Raw genomic sequence first — 24,315 nt, 5'->3', positions numbered from 1 at the left:
AGCATAAATATATCTGATATTATTGGTTGCAACTTATCTTCTGTGGCCATTCATCAATTTGGTGGCTGAATGTGAAATGGCAAAGGTGTCTGACTTAAAAGTCGCTACAAGAGAAATGAAATTATTTCATACCAAACCCTGCCCCCAACTCTAAAAACTTCCTGCTTTATGTTCATCAATAATGAATGGCCCATCCCTGCAATACTCAGAGGGAGCTTACATTGCACTTTTGAGCAGCCGGTTAGTAATGTACAGTGGATAGAGCCTTTCTTTCAAATCCCAGGGCAGCAGGTCCTTCAAGGCTAGCATTGCATTTTCAATTAGCTGCTGAGTGAATCCTTGGCATGTGTATTAGTGAAGAAGCACACAATTAGCTTATTGTTCCTTTCTGTATTGTGCTGAGAGGTTCCAAGAGATTGGTGGAGGAACAGGCAAGCCAGGCATCACTGTGGAGTTGAAGAAGGGATTTACTCAGACCTCGGCATCTTCACTTGCTCCTCTGGAATTACAGCTATTTATTACAAAGGGCCCTGTGTGGCTGGGTGGAGTGTGCCTGAGGAAACACATCCTGGACACCACCTGGGGCTAGTCCTTCTGAGCTCTTCCAGTCTCTAATTCTCGTCATTATCATGGAGCCCAACAGTCCCAAAAAGATACAATTTGCTGTGCCTTTATTCCAGAGTCAGATTGCACCTGAAGCGGCAGAGCAGGTAGGTGAAATTGGGTGGGGAGCAATTCCTGTATATAAGGTAATACAGACATACATTCTTATTAATTGAAAGCTTCTCTACCTTGAATTTGTTTGACTTTGTGACTTTCCAAGATATATGATTGAGAAATAAGTTGGTTTCCATATGGCACTTGTATTTGAGTTGCATTGAGGGACCTATTGGCAAAAATGTACCACTTCATGTGATAAAAAATTAACACCCATTAGAGAAAAAAAATGAGTATATTAGTGATTTAGATTTGGATCCAAAAACCTGTTTGTTTTTCATTATTTATGAAATTAAAAAGATTCATTTAACAATGAAAACATTAAACCTTGGAATAATTTCAGATTATAGGGTTAATATTTTATAATGTTTTTCATCATATATTCAAAGGAGTAATTATAAGTATGTGTAATATATGATAGACTTTGTAGATGGTATGTATAATTTAAAAGACATTTTATGCAGATATTAAAATAGTATTAAACATTTCCTGGTATCCTTTTCTATGTCTAATTTATCTATATTTCTGTATTTCTATCTCTCTATCTCTTTTATGTAGAATTATTTTACATCTGTATCACCTTTCATATTCAGATTTACTTAGACTCCTGATGCAATGGAACCACTTAAGAGACCATTTGTGGTAAAATTACAACAGCAGGGAGGCAAAAGCAGAAAAAAATTACAGGGTCATCATTCTAATTCATTAATTTCTTACAACCTAAATTATCATTGAATTCTCTTCCAAATATTTTATATGAAGTCTTAAAAATAATTACTCAGTCTGAGACTCATAACTTTCTAGGATGTTTTGATAATCTGAAATAGATTCTCTCAGACAAGGCCAAATAAACATGATAGACTTCATGTATTTATGTTGAATGGGACATCAGTTCTGTCCTGGACAAAATGTCATTGGCAAATTTTTATCCTCTATCCTACTGACATGTATTTTAAGAATTTACCTATATATTTAAGAAATCAAGAATACCTTAGAAAGTCTAATCATAATATGCTCCTGTAATTCTTAAAGTAAGAAAAACAAATCCCATATCAAACCTATTAATTTTAAATGAATTACTCTCCTAAAATCCATACTCATTCTTTATTTGTCCTAAAGATGTTACTAGAAAATAAGAAAAGCTTATATTAATTGAAATGAAGAGCTCATGTTGTTAAATTTAACCTGCTAGAAATTTTAAGTTTTCTGAGCTTCTCTTAACCTGTTTAGAAATAACGATAATGGATCTTAAAGGCATCATCATTATGGGGTTCCAAGAGAGCCATTAAAACGAGCAAGTCATCCTTGTACCTATACTGCACATTAGTTCAGTGGCATCATTTGATTATATACAACTTCCTTTTTTGTGGAAAAGTAGCTTTTTTGGTCAACAAAGGTGATACTAATATCTGAAAGTTCTACTCTCTGGCTTTCTGTAATTCAAGACAGTGAGCACCTACTGTGTGCCTTCCAGAAATCTGCTTGTTCATGTTGGGAAAAGTTGAGGATAGACTGGTTCTGCAAGCTGTAAACTTGGGGCAGTGTCGGACTCTCACTGACCTTAGTGGGGCCTTTGTTGTTCACAGATCAGAAAAAGAAGACCTACACCAGCATCCCTTGTGATTCTCAATGAACATAATCCTCCAGGTAAAGAAGCATGATGTCTTTGCACTGACAGAACAGAGTTGTTTGAAGAACATCAGAGAGTATGTCATTGCCAAAAGATTTCGATTTAGGATGATAGTCCTAATCTAACAAGCTAGTATATAAAAATGGATCACAAACAAAATCAGAAATACAGAAACAGTCTCGGTCAACAGTCTGCTTTTCCTTTAGAATGACACAATGGTGATGATATGCTATAAAATGATCTGTTGTTTATACAGAGTCCGATTCAGTGCTTATTAATGAGGTTGGTGGAAAGTTGTCTAATTAGGTTCCAAATCTCAAATTATAGTCCAAGAGATGCTTGTATCTCTACAGAGCAGGTTTTTTTAGTTATGAAAGCTTGTCATGGGGGTGGGCAATAAGCTAGCACTAGCTACAGCTTTGTTGCTGATGTCATGTCTGAATAATGCAATTGACAAGGAACGAGATCAATTTTCAGCACTGCCCATTTGAGAGTCATTCTGAAGGGTTGCATCCATTTGTTGAGGTTTTACTTTCCATTTCCTGTAAAAAGTAAAGCTGCCTTATTTCTGATAAATGACTGTGATCTGCAATACACAAACATTATTTACTTATTGAATGGAAGTGATTTTTAGCTCACATTTAAGTGCTGTTTCTAGAAATACAAGTAAGATAGCAAAGGTCATAGCATTAATTTGAACACAGGCGGGACTTGGTATTGGGTTTTTTACAGGTCTAAACAATACGGGTAGAGAGAAGTAATTTGAATAATAGAAACATAATAAGTCTAAGTACAGGCTGTAGCGAATAATCTGTTTTAAGAATACCAAGGCAAAATAGTTTTTGATTTTTTTTCAAATTCTTTTCTAATTAGAGAAGCATACATAAGAAAGTAAAATTCTAATAGAATATTCATCATTGAGTCTACATCCAGGAAGGTGTTCAGCTGATGGGAAACCAAGGCAAATTTACTCCTGATGAAAATAGGATTTGTTTCTATTTCTATTTCTTTAAAGTGCTATAGCATTTAAAAATCATTTTCAAATGTATTATCATAATAAATGTTAACTTATTTTGGTTTAAAAAGAGGTGCAAATGGTAAGTACTTATAGTTTACAAATAGTCATAATACTAAAATCTTCTGGGGCATCTGGGTGATTCAGTCAGTTATGTATCCAACTCTTGATTTTGGCTCAGGTCATGATCTTAGGGTAATGAGATGGAGCCCTGTGTCTGAATCCACACTAGGTGTGGAGCCTGCTTAATACTCTCTCTTCTTCTCCCTCTGCCCCTCTCTGCCTCCTCCTCTTAAAAATAAATAAATAAATAAATAAATAAATAATAGAAAAATAAAATAAAATCTTCTTAGATTGGAAGTGATTTTACGGCAATTTTCCATCACTGTCCTTGCTCATGGCATGCAACTTTTCCACAATATCCTAGACTTATTTCCCTGTAAGTCAGCCTTAAAAGGTGTTGTCCAACTTGATTTCTAAGTGCCTGCTACAGATACTATTACTGTTTGAATATGGCAAAGTTATGTAAATGACCCTTGCGGCTCTCATTCAAGCCCCCAAATTAGTAGCTAATATTTTCTGAAAGCCAACTATGTGCTTATAGATGAGAAAAAGAAGTATTAGAATGGTCAAGTAATTTTGGTGAAAGTTACTCCACTATAAATGACTGATTATACAGACAAACTCAGATAATTCTGACTCTAAACCCTGTGCATTTTCTACGGCACTATGCTGGTCCTGAAAATTTCAGTTTGCATAACATAGTAAATCCTCTGTAAATGGGACTAGACTTTCAGGCCCTACTGACAAGCAAATCCAAACTTAAATAAATATTCTGTCTATACCACTAAATTTAGTAGATTAAGAATTATACTTAGGTATCTCTGCAAATCAAATTTAGATTTTCTCTAGAAATCTTTTTCTTACCAGAACTCCTAATCACTAGATGGCATTGTTCTATTTCCCTTATTGACTCCATACTTCTCTTCTAAAACACCAGTGGAGAGAACTTAGATGCAAATAGCATCTCACAGAGAATTGTGTCATTTTAGTAATGTGACCTCCCTTCATCTTCATCCTCTTTTTGGAAACCAGAATAATTTAGAAGGGACTGATTAGACCTTGCCTATGTATAGCAATGTGTATAACAAACAGGGATTTCTGGACTAATGGTAGGTTCTTGCAGGAAAAAAAAAAAATCAAACACTTCCATAGCTTCCCAAGTAAAAATGATCTAGAACCATGATTATTGGAGAAATAAATGAAAGAACCAAACAAACCAACCAAACAGTAACCAAACCCCACAGTGAACCAAACCAAACCTAAATACAAGTCTCCATATCCATTTGGTCTTAGTTGGATAAAGGACAACATCTCCAAGCTTTATTTTCTCATCTATAATGTGGAGATAATGTCCATCATTTCTACTTCACAGGGTTGCTAAAATGGTTTAAAGAATTAATTTGAATACCCCTTGAAAACTGTAAAGTGAAAAGTTAGGTGTCATTGGCTGATGTGTTCTGGAAGACAACCTTTGCATGTAATATTTAAATGTTAACATAAGAGTAAGTTTTTTCATAATCTCACTTGTATTTAGTACTTATGACTGACCCCAAAATTCTTTGTTCCAAATATTACCTGAACATTCTCTACTAAACAAAACAAAAATAACAGTGACAACAAAAACCTCAAGTGTTAAATGACCTTTTTTAAGCAATTATTTATTCTAGCCCTAAAAGCAATATGTTCTTTAACAAATAACAATTGTGTACAGCTCTAAATCCTAGTGAATTAAATAAATCTCTTCAATTTTACTAAAATTCCCCACAAAATAACTGAGTGTTCTTAGAAGCACCTGTCATTAATGCTGTTTAAAATTCAAATCCCTGAAAATCTTTATTTCCAATTAATGTAGCAAAGAAAATTAAATTTTCTATTATATCATATAGAGACATATTTAACAAACCCTTCTAATTCATTTAAAGAGATATGTATCTTATAATCACTGTTAAATGAATTAAACATATCACCACTTCCTCATAACAAGGAGATAGATCATACATATCTTCTCTTTTTTTAAAAAAAACCTTTCCTGGAGTTTGCAGAAACAGTCAGTTATAAAAGTATGTGAAAGACTGGTCTGCTCTTAGATTCAGAAAAACATATGCAGGGGCGCCTGTGTGGCTCAGTGGGTTAAGCTTCTGCCTTTGGCTCAGGTCATGATCTCAGGGCCCTGAGACCCTGCTTCCCCCTCTCTATCTGCCTGCTGCTCTGCCTACCTGTGATCTCTTTCTCTCAAATAAATAAAATCTTAAAAAGAAAGGAAAAATATAGGCATTGTTTATATTTGATAGAGGAGAAATAGAATAGAAAGATATGTTAACTTGTACATCCAGACTGTTTGTTTGCTAGTTGATCTATGCAAGTCTAAACACATAGATGAGATAGGCATTTGATTAGCAGGATTTCAGGGGCAGCAAAATGTGCCCTCAGTCCTTTTCTATCCAATGGCCCAGAATTCTCAGCAGCAGAAGCATTAAGGAAACAGATACACAACCCATTTAGGATACATCACCCTTGGCATAGGTTAACAACCATAACTTAACTCAAAACAATGGGAAGCAGAACTAAAATTTTGAATTGAAGTCATCATGCCTGAAAAAAATTTAATAGCAAAGGGTGTGTTTTTATGGTGGAAAGAGCAGAAACTAGATGTTTGCTTCTAGGAATGACTGTAAAGAGCCAGATGGCAGTAAAAAGAGACTTGAAGCCTGACCTGTAAAGGTAGAAAAGCACCAAAGAAAAATTTCAACTTTTTCAAATATTTTCTGGGGCTAATGGTGTGAGTAACCTTGTAGAAAACTGCTTATTTTTCTGTATTTTCAATTCATCTTCTGATTAAGGGCCTATTTATAATGAGCTCTCTGAGGTTACACTGTAGAGCTTCCTTGTCTATTCTTATATTGGGTGCTGTTCCCTTTAACTCTTATATTGTCTGGAGTTAACTGGTTTGGTTTCTGTATTTTTATTTAGAGGAATACATACAAATCCTCTCTATTTAGAAATATAGATGCAGTTCTCTATATATAGAAATAAGGATGCAAAATATAGATGCCAACTTCTGCAATTTACTTCATTAAATTTCTAGATTTACTTAAACATTATTTGTCTTTTTTTTTTTTTAAAGATTTTTTTATTTATATATTTGACAGAGAGAGATCACAAGTAGGCAGAGAGGCAGGCAGAGAGAGAGAGAGGAGGAAGCAGGCTCCCTGCTGAGCAGAGAGCCCGACGCGGGGCTCGATCCCAGGACCCCGAGATCATGACCTGAGCCGAAGGCAGCGGCTTAACCCACTGAGCCACCCAGGCGCCCCAAACATTATTTGTCTTTAAGTAGATTTACGAGAAGACTGTATATTTGGCTAATAGTCTTATAAATCTAGAATTGAAAGAACTTTAAAAAGTACCTAATCTAACCACACATCTTTGTGAAAGATACAAAAATCAACCCAAGTACATGAAACTTGCTCCACTTTGTATATCTCAAAGAAGAATCCGTAATTAACTCTACTTTTCAATTCCAGATCAATTACTTTTAGATGTTAGAAAATAGTTTTATCAAACTTGGGCAATATCCTCACTTTATTCTAAAATAATTCCTTATTTACTCTCCTCCATAAAAGTTAATTTACCCACCTCTTCAAATACAAAATAATACTTTATTATTTCTGTTTCTAAATAGAATACTCCTAGTCTCTGTAAGAGCCTTAATGAACTCTATCCAAATTCTCTTTGTTTCTTGGCATTGGAACCCAGAGCTAGGCATGGTCTTTCAGTAAAAAGCCATCCTAGGCCTTCTGAGTATTAAAGTTTGTGAAATTCATTCTCTTTCACTTACTTTAAGCAGAGACAATATGGTTACAATTAAGTTTAATGGAGCTGATGCCTATTATGCATGAGTGAACTGTAAGAGGCCTGGAGCTTAGTGACGTTTTAGGTAAGTACCCAGAAGTTTTGGTGCCATTTAAAAGTTTATTGTACATCTAAAAAGTGGGACCAGAAATACAAAGTAAAATAGTTTTCTGGGGCTTTTTAATTGAACTTCCTATCACAGACGACTTTTAGGGAGACTGACTTTCTCTTTGACACTTTTGGCTTTAAACATTCTTGGAAATGAGGCATAAAAACAAAAGCATTTTCTCACATAGGTGAGGATCCTAAATATTAATATAAGACATAGGAATTAAATATCATACTTTCTCTGTTCAACCTTGAGGTAGTAAGATAGTAAGTCTGCTCAGTAGAGAGAACTGGGTATCCCAATTGATTGGACTGTTTGACTCCACAGACTGAAAAAGAAGCCACAGTCCATTCTGGATGTAGCATATGAGTTTCTTACATTTTAGGACTGACACTAAATTAACTAATGAGATTCTTGAAAGCTCTGTATTGATAGCCCTGAGAAATTAAGGTAATAGCTAGAAAACATTGCTGGACTGAGGTTGAGTTGTTCAAAATAGAGGGGCTCCAGAAAGTTCTGATGATGGGAGGTTTTGCAAGGTCAACAAAATTAAAGTGGAGATTTATTTCCAGTGTTAGGACATTCGTATACACACAATCTCTTATCATGGAGACCCTCTGTTTGATTTATAGTCAAAGGCAAAAGGTACCCTGAGTGCAAGCTCCAGAATTACAGAGGATTTTCCTGGAACTTAAGGATAGGTAAGAAATCATCAATCCTATACCTGACGTGCCTGTCACCTCCAAGGACCTCCAATCAAAGGCACTCAAATAAAAACTGTGAGGGACTCACAATCCATACAGTTTTGTTTCATTCTCAGTTTTCTTCTCTTCTGTGGGGATGTTGTTGTAATTCATTCTGATCTGCAATCCTTGTTGTTTATTCAGCATTTATTTTGCTTTTTCACTATTAATGGCAATATAAAACAAAGAAAAGCCCAATATTGGAAGATTACTTAGGAGTTAACTGTTATTAATTTCTAAGGAATTTCCAGAAAAGCCATTTTTCCCCAGTATTTATTTCTATGAGTTATTGAATGCCAAACCATGCTGAATGATTTACACACAAGTGACGCATGTGGCTTTCAGAGATTCATGTACCTCACAATTGATTGACTTATTTTCCCATAAATACTCAATCTGTGCAGCCAAGTAGCCCATTCAGTCAGAATAGCTGTGAGCCAAAGATGAGGTTCCAGTTCTGAGTAATGCCAAGGTTTGCTATACTGTAAGTATTCAAAGGTACTAGCATATTCTTCAAATCAAATGAAAGAAAAAATGAAAGGGCAAATCATTAAACTTGTTTATTTCAGCAAAATTAATACTTCTGCTCATTTTGAATAATAATACACACTGCTTATTTTTTATGTTGATTTTAATAAGAAATAACTTAGTGGAATATGACAGAAGGATGGTAGGGATCGATTCACTTCATTTTTCTTGTTCTCTGCCTACTTGTGGGGGATACTGCAGATGAAAATAACAAGGAGGTACTTTTGCATGATGTAAAGAGACAATGTTGGTAGCAGGTAAAGCACTGGCTTTGGAGTAATACATGTGTTTGAATCTCAGCTTTGCCAGATACTGGCGGTGAGACATTGAATGTACAGTTAAGCCCTATGGGTTCAGTTTCCTCTATTCGTAAGGGGGATATTGAGGTGTGAGAAAATACTTAGCACAGTGCCTGCAACCAAGCAGATGCTAAAGACTTAAGACCCCCTGCATCATTATACCCATGCTGAGAAATGCTGTGTTCTCCTAAAATGTATATTTCTTATCAGAAGATGACCCAGTTCCTTTCCAGTTCTGGCTGTCATGTCAGACACTGTCAGTTATCCTCAAGAAATGGGGGTTCTCAATAAGAGAGAAGGTATATCATATCTCCTATTTCATCAGGATAAGAAAACACAATCATGGAATAATTATGTATCTTATATTGTGATATTTGTCCAACAGAGCGTGTCTTACTTACAAAAGAAGTTTCCATGAAATATGAGTCCCTTAAAATTTTCTTTAAAAAAAAAAAAAGCAAGCTATCAGGGTACCTGAGTGGCTCAATCAGTTAAGCGTCCAACTCTTGATTTCAGCTCAGGTCATGATCTCAGGGTCCTGAGATCAAGCCCTGTGTTGGGCTCAGTATGGAGTGTGCTTGTCCCTCTTCCTCTGCTCCTCCCCCGCTTGCTCTCTCTCTCAAATAAATAAATAAAATCTTAAAAAAAAAAAAGCTACTAATGACTGTAAAGTTACAAAAAGCAATAGAGGGACGCCTGGGTGGCTCAGTTGGTTAAGCAGCTGCCTTCGGCTCAGGTCATGATCCCAGGGTCCTGGGATCGAGTCCCACATCGGGCTCCTTGCTCCGCAGAGAGCCTGCTTCTCCCTCTGCCTCTGCCTGCCTCTTTGTCTGCCTGGGCTCACTCTCTCTCTCTCCCTCTGTCTCTGGCAAATAAATAAATAAAATCTTAAAAAAACAACAACAACAATAGAGATCTTTGTAGATTTGTATTTGACCAAAAATGAAATCCATATTCTAATAGTATATGATTATTGAGGATAAAAATATTCCACAGATATCTATCAAACACTCACTGATTGCTCACATTTATTTCCACTCCATTTGTTCTTACTTCCTTCCATATACCATCCATATTTTGGCAAAGCTTTCTTTTTCTAGTTCCTTCTTTTAGTTCCTTTGCCAGATCTTAAAGCTTAGTCTAGACAGGCTCATTTGTGTAAATTAGTCTCCATCTTTTCCATCAATTTCTCTTACTTAAACTGCAGCATGAAACTCACTTAAATCTCAAAAATTTTCCATGACTAGTTTCATCCATTGTCTGGCATTTTTATTCCAATACTGTCTTCCCACTTACAACTCTCAAAGCTATGTATTGGTTTATATATTCAATACAATTCAATAAACATTTATTGAGTACTTATTCTCAATGTCATTTAGACAATGGAGAATAGTATGTCTACATGAAGCAGTATACAATTGTAAATGACAGAAATATCAACTGCTTAGACCATGGTAAGATTAATTCTGGCCAAGACATAGAGGAAATTATTTCCCATGTTACTAATCTATAAAGCATTTGTATGACCTACTTTGATCTTAGGGCTTTAAACTTTAAGGACTGGGTCAGAGCTAAAATTCTACTATTTATTCCAAACTAGTATAATAGAGATATCTACTCAAACTAGCAGACTGAGCATCTAATTGAGTAGATGTTAGATGCCCATGAGCTATTCAATTTAAAAGATTAAAAAAGGTCCTCAAACCAATGGCAATCTATTTTCTTGGGTACTTACTCTGATTAGGATACAGTTAGCCACTCCTAACACCTGTTTTATCTTCTAGGAGATAAAACAGATAAGTCACTCTCTCTGCACTCATGGAGAAAGCTACCTGAGACATTTATAATTTGATACATGTATATTGAGAGTAGAATCAACAGCATAAAAAATATAAAATGTATTTCAATTCATGTATTTCAAAAAATATAAAATGTATTTCAATTCAGTACAGAAATGTCTACATTTTGGTAAATTCAATTATAGAATTATAAAGTACAGTATAAAACCTAGGTGCTTGACAAATGGCAACTATTATTTTGGGGTGGCAGGCACATGGCACTTAGGAGTAGAGAGGCTAGAATCACTCAGGTTTGGATACAGATTTCAGATGGCTGATAGCTGCCTGAAAAGTTTACCCCAGGAAAGTGAATTTTCCTCCAGGAAGCTGGATTCAAGTGGCTCTGAAATGTCGGTTTCTTTTTTTAACACTACTATGTTTCACTAAATATAAAATATATTCATTAGAAGGCTAACATTTGAATAAGTAGAAGTACATTTTTGTATCTTCAGAATAATACACATATACCACATCATCGTCAGTTTTGTTTTTGTTTTTAAAGATTTTATTTATTTATTTGACAGAGAGAGAGAGAGAAATCAGTAGTGGCCAGAGAGGCAGGCAGAGAGGGAGGGGGAAGCAGGCTCCCTGCTGAGCAAGGAACCCGATGCAAGGCTTGATCCCAGGATCCCGGGATTATGACCTGAGCCAAAGTCAGAGGCTTAACCCACTGAGCCATCCAGGCACCCCTCATTGTCAGTTTTTATGGAGAGTTTAAGGACACATTCAGTTTCAAATTTAAGACTGAAAAAGTTACTAACTACTAATTGTTTCTAGTTCATAACTGTATTTAAGACAAACAAAATCAGTGGTACCTGACAACCTCTAATAAAAAAAAAATCTAGCCAACCTGTGTAATGAATAGAGAGGAGTTATTTCTATATTTATTTCAGAATAGTTCCAGAGCAAGCTTCAAACTGTGGGAACTTTTTCCCCCTTTCTCCCACCATTTTCTACCCTTGAGTTCGACCAAGTAGTGATCTGACACTTTTCCAGCAGTTCCAGACACGATTTGGTAGTAGAATTTACCAGGGGATTAAACTAAAATGCCCCCAAGGGCTGAGTCTTTTGTTCTCAGTCCATTTGCTGTCACTGTCTTCTCCATACTCTGTTCCCTTCAGGTCTTCCCCAGTATTTCAGGGGCCCCAGGCACATGCTGGAAAATGTTACATCTATTACTGTGAGCTTTCCTTGTGCTGTGGGTAAAAGATAATCTTTGAATTTAACTCAATGATTTTGTAGCACTCACAGTAATTTGATATAGTGAAAATTATAGGGCTTAACAAAGCTAATTTGTGATCAAATGGAGATATATTGGCAAGTCTGGTTAGAGTACAATTACAGTTTGACCTTGGCAATAATGCTGAAGAAAAAGTACTATGTAAAATAAGAAAAGCTAGAAAATTTATTTCCTTCCTTCCTCCCTCCCTCTTTCTTTTCTTTCTTTTTCTTCCTTCCTTTATTTTTCTTTTTCTTTCTTCCTTCTTCCCTCCCTCCCTCCCTTTCTCTCTCTCTCCTTCCTTCCTTATTTCTTTCATTCTTTTGTTCATTTGTTCCCTCTTCCTCATACTCTGGGAGAAATTTTCTATCATTATAGGAAACAATTTTTAGAATCAGACTCTGTATATAAATACCTAATGATTTGCTTGTAAAAACAGAACTGAATGCCCAAATGAAGATTGAGAACAACACTTATTTTGGAATTCAATTTTTAGAATAACTTGACTCAAATATTTGACTCAGTGCAACATCATTTCATGCTTTCTTTCCTATTTGAAAATATCAAAATATTATAAAACATATACACAGATTTACATGTACATTAACATGCATATATAAGTCAAATACCCAACTATATGTCCAAATATCATAGGCAATTTATCTATGTAATAAAATCAACTTCCTGACCTGAATTACAAAAGGCCAGGACCTACTAAAGTATCTAGAAAAGGTTTTTGAACTTGGGTTATAAATGGAATAAAGCTAATAATAATTATTTAAATTTCTAACTCTTTGAATTTAAAACCAACAGATCAGAAACAAATCACAATATTTGAAAAACCATGAACAAAAAACACTGAAATTATGGATTTAAGTGATGAGATTACTATTTTTTAAAATCAAAAGAGCATTTAAAAAATAAGTTACATTTACTAAATATTGATTTAAGACTACCTTCTCTTGTAGGTAGATTTTGTATTTCCATTTTCATAATTCATGAATATAAGAAGTATTATAACTAGATATAAAAAGTGAGTTCTTCCTGCTACCAATGCAAGGCAGTGTCTAGCCAAAATGCGTCATTCAATTTAAAATCAACATTTAAAGGGTGCCTGTGTGGCTCAGTCAGTTAAGCATCTGCCTTCAGCCCAGGTTATGATCCTAGGATTCTGGGATCGAGCCCTACCTCAGGCTCCCTGCTCAGTGGGGAGCATGCTTCTCCTTCTCTCATTCCTCCTGTTTGTGCTTTCTCTCTCTGTCAAGTAAATAAAATCTTAAAAAATAAAAAAATTACCATTTTAACACTTAACCGCAGCAGTTATGTTAATAGTATCCCCATTGTTCTACTTGCTGAACTACACAGGCTTGGAGTCACCTTTGACACCTTTCTCTCCCTCTTTGCCCCCTAAATCTAACAATGGCTTTTTTGCTAATTCTATTGTATAAGTTAACTCTATCCCTCTACGTTTTTGTTGCCTCTGCTCAGTCTAGGACATTAATTGCTTTATTCCAAAATCATACAGGAATTTCCAAACTGTTTTTCCATGACTTTAAGACTGGGAAGTGGTCTGTATACAATTGAGCCTAATGTTAAAATCAGTGAACATGGCATGGCTGGGAACCACTGTCTTAGTTTCCAGTTCCATTAAGTTCAGATCATGATAACTCCAACACCGGTTGTGCTGCTGGAATCAAGTGAGATTATGTATGCCAGCAACACTATTGATGGTAGATTTGTTTTTTCTCCACTCTGGCTTATGTGAGAGACTTTAGCAGACTTAATTATATAATGGGTGATTGACTAGAGCAGCTTTACTTTTGCCTAACTGATATGTTATAAGCTGTAATTTGTATCCTATAATTTACCTGTCCAAGCTCTTAATTAGCTATGATAAGGCTCATGAAGAATTCATATATTTAATCATAATCTGCACATCTATGGTCTGAGGGTGGTGGGATTACCCAGCTCAAGTTCCACTTGCTCATGCTGTCTCTTTCTTTCTCTCTCTCTCTTTCCCCCCTCAAGTAAATAAATTAATAAACCTCAAAGGCAAATTTAAAGTGGTTAATAGTAATGTATCTTCCTTTTGGTAGTTTTATAGTTTAGAAAACATAATTTTCACCTCTAATAATATGCTCAACAGCTCTGTGAGATAAATATTATAACCTTCATTCTACAACAGGAAGATGATAGGTGAGCTGCTCAAGGTCAAAGAAGCTAGTAAATTAGTAGTCTGAAATTTAAATGAAAGTAATCTACCCAAGGTCAATGCACTTTCCACTACACTAACAATATTTTTCTTTCTCCAAATAAGCAATATACGCTTGTTATTTTACTTCTGTTTTCCTCATGGAAGTAACTATAAGCAAGTTCTTCATTGTAGCTTGGCCAAGTAAGATTCTATTTGTCTGTTTATTTATATTTATTAACTTTAGAGAGAGAGAGAGAGACAGACCGTGGTAGCAGGGGGTAGAGGGAGAGAATCTTGAACAGACTCCTCGCTGAGTGCAGAGCCCAATACGGGGCTCAATCTTCTGACCCTGAGATCAGGACCTGAACCAAAATCTAGAGTTGGACGCTTAACCAATTAAGCCACGCAGGCACCTCAAGTGAGATTCTCTTTGATATAATACAAAATGTACTTCTTTCTATCCCAATGTAAGTGAGTTCATTTTACAGTGGTAATTCTACACCATTTTCTTTTTCTTTGATAATTTATTAGATAAGAGGACCTTAGAGTTACTTATTCTAGATTTTTTTTTATTATATAAGCAAAAACATAACCAAACAGAAAAACAAATCTCACCCATTATTCCATTCTTAGAGTTACATGCTGTTATTTATTCATGTTTCTGCTTGCCTACCTTTATGCATATACTTACATAAAAAACCATTGTCTTAATTCAAAACATTAGTTGGAAGGCTAATACTTACATTTGGATTGTAGCTGACTCTGACCATGACTGATTTGTATACACAGTGGGATGTCATCTTCCCTTCCTATCTACTGTAGTTCTTCTTATCCTCCTAGACCAAGATCAAACCCCCCTTCCTCCATGAAACCTCCATTTACCACTCCAGCTGGAAGGCTTTACTCCAGTAAAAATAGCAATTTAGTGAAAGGATCCATTAACTCTTTTGCTCTAAATGATTGTCAATGACTTATTCACTTAGTATTATTCTGAAGGAATGGATTATAGAAGTAACAGGTTTTAATGTGAGTCAGAAAAAGAAAGATTGAATCACAAGGCCTTCCATGTGTTATCAGACTTTAGTTAAGTCCTTTATGTGTAGCAGGGCTACAAAATAGGGTTCTGAGGATCTGAGAAAGTAAATTTTAGTAGTAGAAGACTTGGATTGGTTATTTAATTATTTTCATATAGAAATGTTCTGAATTAAGCATGATAGGAACTAGTGACTGCACATGCAGTTATTTTTGCATAATAATAATTTGAGGACTTCTTGTATCTTATAGGACAATTTAAAGCCTTAGTATGTTTTGTCTAATGACCAGTTTTATTCTTTTGCTGTCTTTAAGTTACTGAAATTGATTTTTAAATGTTAGTAAAATGGTGATGGTGGAAAACTGAATATATAATCAGTTTGACTGCTTTCTTACAAAAGAATGGGAGTTCAAGAGTTCAATTCAATACCATCAAATAGGAGTAATCTATTCCACTGAATGAATATATAATTTCCTTCTATGTTAACTAGCATGTAGGTCCATAAATAGGAGGTAGATTCTCTTTTCATTTCCTTTGAATTATGAAATAAACGTTTTGCCTAGTAATTCCCCTTAAACTATCTCCTTTTTTCAATGATAAGCTACCAGAGAATAGTTAGTAGCCTATAGTCAATATTGAAAATCAAACAGTTCCTTACTTATCAAAAGCATTTAAATTATACCGCTTTACCTAAAAAATCCATTTAATTGGTTTGTAAGATTTCTGTAGAAGTGGAACTTATGACTGTAAGAAAAATAATTTTAGAGTGGACCTTGTACCTTATTCTTCCTTTCCCTCATTTTTCACACAAGGAATCCACTGAAACAATTTACTTTGGTTCCAGTGAATTATTTGCAAGCGTATCTATACATAGCTTCACATTACAACATTCCAGCTGCTTTTTTTTAATTTTCTGAGTCAGATAAGATTATATTCTATGTATTTCTGTTATCTGGATATTTATTAACATGTCTACCATTATGGATAAACAGCTAGTATGATACATAAAAATGAGTTCATTGCAGGCATCAGCTCCATTTCCTTATTTCTAACCTAGCTTGACATTCTTTTTGACAATTCTTCCAGACATACCACAATTCACTTTCTATGAGATTCTTTTTTACCCCCTTTTAATACTAAGTTTTTCTGTGCAGCAGCTAGAACACAGAATTCCTCTCATTGTCTTTAGAGCTATAGGCTTATATTTCGCTTGAGTAAAAAATCTGAAAAGCTTTAGCAACAAGCTCTTATGAGAACACAGCTTTCTTAGATGTAAAAGAAACCTGAAACTTGGAGATAAATTAAGAAGAAATGAAATATGATTTCTTGCACCAAATTTTACAAATGAATATATGCAAGAAACAAGATAAAACAGAACGTAAAAACAACTTAAAACATAATTTATACGTAAGTGATCAAATTTATTTTATCAATAATGTAATTATGTAATAACAAGTAAGATTTCTTAGAACAGAATACTCAGATTTTGTTTTTTATTAATAGCTTTAGTTTACTGTTTTGATGAAAAAAATGACCAAGTCAGCACTGATAACAATTATTTCAAAACTGAAAAATAAAATTACTGTCATTTAAGATTTCTCATTAATATCTTTCATTATCTGCACTGATTTACATGTTTTAAGCACTTCAAATCCAAATTATAAATACACTTGTATCCATACTAATTGCCACCAAACATTTGGTAGTAGGAAGCATATATTAAAAAAGACATGTTTATAAGTTGATCTCAAATATCTGTACATTGTAATTCTCAATTTCTTCTTCTGTAATTTGTAGAACTATTCCACGCAGAGCTATGGTGAAAACAAAAATTAAAACAAAACCCCAACTGCCATCAATCATCCTGTTGGGAAATGGTTCATCTGTATTTTCTCCCAGAAGCCAAGCAAATAGCAAGGAGCTTCCTTTGATGAAGGGTGGTGGTCGTTAAAAACATGAACTATGGTTGACCCTTGAACAACATGGGTTTGAATTATTTGGGTCCACTTATAATATATGGATTTTTTTAATAGTATTTTGGATTGGGATTTTTTAAAATACAGTACAATACTACAAATGTATTTTCTCTTCTTCAAGGTTTTCTTAGTAACATTTTCTTGTCTCTACCTTACTTTCTTATAAGATCAGCTTATAGTACATTTTCCAGCTGAGGACCTCTTCACAGAAAATGACTCTGAGAATACTTACATACAGCTGTGTTTTTAGCACCCACAGCTGAAAATAATACATAATGACAAAAAGCCACAATAAAATCAGTAATGCTTGAAAATGCCATATTTTATAAGTACAACAGTATCTCCACTCAACTGAAAAGTAATTGCAGGTGCACGCACAAAGCAAATACTTATAATTCACTGACCACATGTGGAGTACATAAGATTTCACATACTCCTGTCATGGCCATGGAAATGGCCTCTGTAGAAAAGTGAAATACAATTCAGAGAGCTTTGTGATACACTGAATTCAATCAGAAGTCAATTAAATATGGAGATCAATTGTCACTGGAGACAGTTTGGTAAAGTAAAAGTTCAGGAAAAAAGAAAGTCATAAATTGTTTTAACAAAAGCTAAGCATCATGGTTACATATTGTGTTTCTCTGAGGCTTCCAAGTCAAGAGCAGGCTATGAGTAATTAAGTTTTGGGAGAGTCAAAAGCTAAACAAAGAATTTCAATTGCATCAGCAGTTGGCATCCCTAACTTCCACATTGTTCAAGAATCAGTTGTTATCAACATGGTTGGAATTATAAAGGAACACCTAAATTGCCAAAATTTTAAACTACTGTGATAAAGGTGCGTGTAATTTGCACTATATTTGAGACCTATTCTACATATTCTTGCTGATCTTTTCCAAATAGTTTTCTTGTATTTCACTGCCTTTGCTCGCTTTCTGCTCCTTATGGAGTAATATTTAGATTTCTTAGCCTAATAGCCAAGATCCTTGACAGTATGGATCAAGCCAAATTCTCCAACTCAAACTTTATGAGACTGACGCACTACCTACTGCACTGAGACACCTTCACCTCTCGAACTTTATTCCTAGGCTTGAACCTGAATCTCTGGTCAGACAGGCTAGTTGTCCTCTAACCATTTCCACCTGGAATATTTGAACAGAAATTTTATCCTACTTAGAATGCTCTTACTTTATTTTACCAAAAAGTTTTTAATATGCTCAGTTATATTTCACTTCACTCATTTCTAGAAATATTTCTAGAAATATGTCTTCCAGCAGCTCAGAGCTAGAAAAAATACTGCTAAGTATAGAGTACAGTTTGGTAGTGGTTTAAATTCACAAGTTTCCCACATTCCATTATAAGAGGACATTAACTCAGTCTTGTGGCATCTCCAACCTAAAAGCTCTGATAACCTCTATGATGTTTTTCAAATTGCCTCTGTATGTGTGTGTGTTTGTGTGTGTGTGAAAATGAACCTTACCATTTGGACTTGACGTAGGTGTAAATAATCATGAAAAAAAGGAGTGCTCAATAACCACCCTAACTTCCACTAAAACCATCCTCTTCCATTAATTTTGACAAGCAAAGGAAGCATGCAGTAAAACTGGCAAAAGCCACAATATTGATTCTATTTTGGTCTCAACTCCATGCAGGATTACTTTCTCTAGGAATTTCAACTGATGATTAGTCAGAGTCTACTTGACCATTTTCAGTGATGAACAGTTTAGTTCTTTTTGAAGCATCATGGTGATGACTGGACAGCTCTACTTCTTATTAAGTTCTGCCTTACATCTAGTTGAAATATCCTTCTTGAATCTTTCAACTTTTGCTCTTGGTATGTCCTTCTAAAAGACCTCAGAAAAAGTATTACCTTTTCCAACAGAGAACCCTTCATATGTTTGGAAACAGACAACTCTTTTGCCCTCAATTCTCTCTTCTCTGAAATTTTTAGTTACATTTAGCTTTATAATTATGATGTGGTTTTCAGAAATCCCACTGTTCTGTCCCATGGTGATACTCATATTTTTCAGCACAGTACCCAAATTTTACTCACTTAACAGTAAGTTACTACTTATCTACCATAGGCCCCATACTGTGCTACATGTGAGGATTCGAAATGGAGTGGAGTTTTTGCTAGCAGAAATACTAGTTTCAGTATACTTTAGAAGCACACAGTAAGAGCATATAACCCAGTCAGTAGGCTTAATGGAGAAAAAAGTTTGTAGAGAAACTTGGGGGACAAAAAAGGCGGGGAAGACCAACCATTCAAGACAAAGGGGAAAACAGGGACAAATCTTGAATTCAAGATTCAAGGAACTAAAAGGAGTCCAGTATGATGCAGCAAGGAACGGCATTGTGTGGGGGTGGAGATCAAGCAGGCACTATGTTGGGGAGGGGATACTATAAATATTTTTAAGGAATTATTAGGAGCCAGCAAACAGAAGGGCTCATATGCTCAGATTTTATTCTAGAAAGGCCTCTGAGGCTGAAGACAAAGAATGGGTGTGTAGGAGAAGTCCGAATGCATAGAGAGTCAGTGGATTTGCCTAACTGGATGGTAGAGAGGGAGGTGGTGATAAAAAAGAAGTTTGAGTTAAGGTTATAGAGGATAGGGCCTTTCGTAAAAAGGCAGAACACATTTGCAGAGGAGTGGAGAAAGGTGACAAGTTCAGAATGGAACACATTACTTTAGATATAATGGATAAAATAAATAGCTCTCATTCTAATTTCATATGAAATATGCATAACATTCCTGGAAGCAATGCCTCAATAATGGAGCCACTGGTATTAAAAATCAATTTACTAGAGCCTCTTAAGAGTAAGCACAATGTGGTTATAAAGAAATGTTTACTGAGTAATTACTATCCTAATAATGTTAGCAATGTACCTACTATAGGCTCAATATAACTACCTGAAAAACAATTATTGCTCTTAATCATTAAAAAACTCCAATTAGACATCCTACATCACTAGTTAGGCAATTAAGATTAACTACTCATATCTACTTGTATGCTGAGTCACTAATATGCTGCCAGGCAATCTAGGGGATGAGTGTTATCTTACCTCTGACAGCTGTTCCATATGCACAGACTCCAAGGAATAATTAATCCTAAAAATGCATGACCTCAGTTCCATACATCTACTTCAATTCAAAGTCCAGTTAGAACACTTCTTATTCTTCTTTGATGAGTTTTATGTCCTTCTCATTTTCAATGTTTAGCAAAGTGGGCTTGTGTGGCTAAACAAGTTATCTATGTACAGATCTTAGAAGTTTTAAAGATTTGGGAAATCAGAAGTAGCAAATTGTTTCAATCCGTAAAGTAAGGGCATTTGTTATACTCCATATAAACTCACATATTTTTTATCATTTGTTATTTATTCCATTATTTCCAGGTCTCAAGTAAATGCCTGACTACACTATTTACTTCGTCATTTTCTTGTTCACAGTCCTTTCCAAACTAAACCTCAGAAAAACTTTGTGTCTAAGCATGGTATAATAAAAAGATATAACCTTTGGAACCAGAAAGGCCTAGGCCTGAATCCCATCCCTGTCACTTCCTAGTTCTGTGGCCTTATGTAAGTCACTCATCTTCTTTGAGCTTCAATTTGCTCACATAGGAAATATAATTAATAATGTCTACCCCATAGAGTTGTTTTGAAGATGAAAGTAATGAATGAAAGTGTGAAGCATGTCATCAGAGTACTACAGCCAATATCAATAAGAGTATATACCATTAACATTTTAGATTGTTGATGCAAGGAATATGGGTGCTTTATGCTCCTCAACTGGAAAGCCTATCAATATAGTCATTGCAGTTACTGGTTGTGTTAAATGGTGATTTTATGAATTGGGGGAATGATGTGTCCCCAGAACACACTGGTTAAAATTTAGGAACTGGCAACTCAAAAACAACTGAAAGATAATTTAGGCTAATATCTGTTATTATTGCCTAGGATTTCAGTAAACAAAATAAAAACAATGATATTTGAAAGTAAGGCTTTGGTTATAAAAAATAAAAGACATTTACTTTGATCTTCACAGGAACCTTCCAAAGATTCTTTAAAAATACTGTCTTCCAATTTTTTTAGAATATAAGGATTAGATGAGAAAGACTAAAAGTGGATTTCAAGTTAATCAGATCTACACAAATGGTCTAGAGCATTGAAGAAATAAGAAGACTTTAAAAAAAAGAAGTGATACTTCATTCAGCCAGTTTGTTTGTGTCTGCTGGTGACACCCATCTGGTTCTTAGTATTGAAGGATAAATGTTATTGTTGAATGGGAACAAAACTGCATGGACTAATTTAAAAACTGTATTTAAAATTTCCTGACCTCTTTTCTGTCTAATCTCTTCTTTGTTAACAGCGGCCTTGAGTTTTAAGCAGTTTCTCCTGTAAGGCAGATATGCTGACACACGCATGTGAGGTCATGTACCATTATGAGTGAAATACAAAGAAGTTGAAACCCAACCTTACACATGAGCCATTATTGAGATATTTTAAGTACTATAAAAAGGCAAGAAGCTTAAAGTTTTGAGCAATGATCAAAGTAAAAACCATAGCTAAAGAAATATTGCAGTATCAGGGTCTGAACTGGTTAACCTGGCTTGTCTCAGTGCTTATTAATATTTTCAAAGTACTCACCATATTGATGTTTAAAATGAGGATGTAGGATACAAATTTTCTTGTTTAAAAGGAGTATTTGTGAGGTTATTGCCTATATTATCATGTTTTAGCCATAGAAATTGTTTGCTTTTTGTTGACTTATTTATGCAGCAGCAGCAAAGGAACAATCAAAAACACATACAAAACCAACTGTATACTGGGATTTAGAAAATCTGGATATTAACTTCAACTATGACCTGATCTACCTATATGAAAGGGTTAATCACTTCATGTCTTTGACCATCATTTTCTGTATCTTTGAAATGAAGAGATCTGATGAGATGATATCTTCTTTCTCTGTACTGAAATGTAACAATTCTATAGTTATTATTGTATATATATATACACATAACATATACACACAGTAATTATCTTCTGCACAGATATTCCAACACAATATATCACTGATTGCTCATTATGTTCCATATGACTATTATGGGTTATTTATTTTAGAAAATACCAATAACATTAATTCCTCAGTTACATTTCCTTTAAAATCCAAATGTCCTTAATATCCAAATGAAATTCTGCTCTAAGCCTGAGCATCATATGAGAGACCACTTTTGCCTTGTATAGAAATCTTTGCTTTTGAGAATAATGCCATATTGGGACACATAATGCTAAAATAAAAGAAAACTAGAAATAAAAGAAAAAAGAAAAGAAATAAAAGAAAACTAGACAATAAGAGTTCTTGTCCTCAATTCCACTAAGTGACTTCAATAAGGCACTTTGCCTTTATTTTCTCAGTTCCAGGTTTTTCCCACTACTCAATAAAGGTATAATGCCTGGAGACTGTGAGTTTTACCTGGACTTATTGAAAAATGTAGGGCCTAAAAATTTTAAATAGACTTAGTATATGCATTTTTAAATAATTCAAAATATAAATTAATGTATTCAAATAAATTTCTATAAAATATAATTTCAGCCAGTTATTTGCAACCCAAAGAATGTAGTTATAAATAAATTATATTTAATGTGAGCTATGAGTATATGTGATATGCTTGGTATGACAGGATAGACTCCTCCAAGTCACCGCTCATACCTTTGGTAAAGGACAACAGAATCAATGCCTTTGAAAGACAAAATCAAGGGATTATGTTCACTTTTTAAAATGCTGTTATTACAATTCTTGATGTTTTGTAACCAAAGAAAACTTAGAAAATATTTTGTGATAATTTTACCTTTGAAAGTAGGAGGGCAAAGTATAAGGGTTTTGAAGTAAGATAATTCTAGGTTTCAGTATGATCATTTCTAGCTCAGTGGCTAAGCTTCAAACTCTGGATTTTGGCTCAGGTCCAGATTCTCTCTCCCTCTCCTTTATGCCCCTCCCCCTGCTCTTACGTGTTCACTTCTGCCCTCCTAAAGATAAATAAAATCTTAAAAGAAAAAGTTCTGAATTTGTATCTCAGTTTTACCACTTAGTAGTTAAGGGATCCTACAAAAGTAACATAATTTTTTTGAAACACAGTTTCCTTACCTGGAAAACAGTACAGGGTTATTCATCCCATATGAATATTAAATGAGGGTTAAAAGAAATAACAGTGATTGGTACATGTTAAATGAAATGTTAGTTTCCTTTTTTAAATAATATTTTATCAATATGGCTTTTTAAAACAAATTATATATATAATTAAGGTTATTAAATTTATATTATTAAATATATGTAAAAATTATATATATAATATTTGGAAGAAAAACTGATTCATATTCCTTTGTTCTTCATAGGTAAAACATGGTAACATTCTAGCTTCTTTAAATCATCATTTAGTCAGACTAAGTACCTAATTGTCTTTGTTTCTGATAACTAACTGTAAGAGTCCAGGTTCCTGATTATATGGTAAATTACCCTTCTTCCTCTATTAAGTGCCTAAAAGTAGTTAGACATCTGTTTAATTTTTGTGACAGTTTATAGACTAAGCCCTAAAATATTAAATTTGTGTGAGTCATAGCCAAATTTCTAATAGAGAACTGAAGTTTTAATCTCACTTTCATCCATGATCCAAAAGGAATCTTTCCTTGTCATCATGAATACATGACAACATACAGTCTATTCATCTTTGCAGAGGTTTAGTCATCTTTGAAGTCTTTGCCAAGTAGTTGTTAGGCCAACAGGTTTTAAAAGTTTACACTAGGGGCGCCTGGGTGGCTCAGTGGGTTAAAGCTGCTGCCTTCAGCTCAGGTCATGATTTCAGGGTCCTGGGATCGAGCCCCACATCAGGCTCTCTGCTCAGCAGGGAGCTTGCTTCCTCCTCTCTCTCTGCCTGCCTCTCTGCCTACTTGTAATCTCTGTCTGTCAAATAAATAAATCTTTAAAAAAAAAAACACTTTAAAAAATAAAAAATAAAAGTTTACACTAAAGGTAAGCATTCCAAGTGGATCAACCATATCTTTAGAGTATTCATGTCATATGTATTCATAAATTAACAAATCTATTAAGAAA

The 24,315-nt window shown here is 34.6% G+C and overlaps 1 protein-coding gene across 1 annotated transcript in view; it reads left to right on the top strand.

Annotated features, from left to right (window-relative positions):
* The first annotated feature begins 210 nt into the window (after positions 1-210).
* The window catches only part of PPP1R1C (protein phosphatase 1 regulatory inhibitor subunit 1C), a 116,528-nt gene continuing 92,423 nt past the window's right edge, over positions 211-24,315 (top strand). The window contains exons 1-2 of the mRNA XM_004768944.3: positions 211-710; positions 2,304-2,364. Of these exons, the coding sequence (XP_004769001.1) occupies positions 630-710; positions 2,304-2,364 (142 nt within the window). The 5' untranslated portion in view covers positions 211-629. The remainder of the gene's footprint in view (positions 711-2,303; positions 2,365-24,315) is intronic.

This window comes from Mustela putorius, unplaced genomic scaffold (assembly GCF_011764305.1).
Source record: "Mustela putorius furo isolate JIRA1106 unplaced genomic scaffold, ASM1176430v1.1 tig00003869_pilon_pilon_pilon, whole genome shotgun sequence".
Lineage (NCBI taxonomy): Eukaryota > Metazoa > Chordata > Mammalia > Carnivora > Mustelidae > Mustela > Mustela putorius.
Note: the sequence above shows the minus strand (reverse complement) of the source record. Positions and strands in the feature narration are given on the sequence as shown.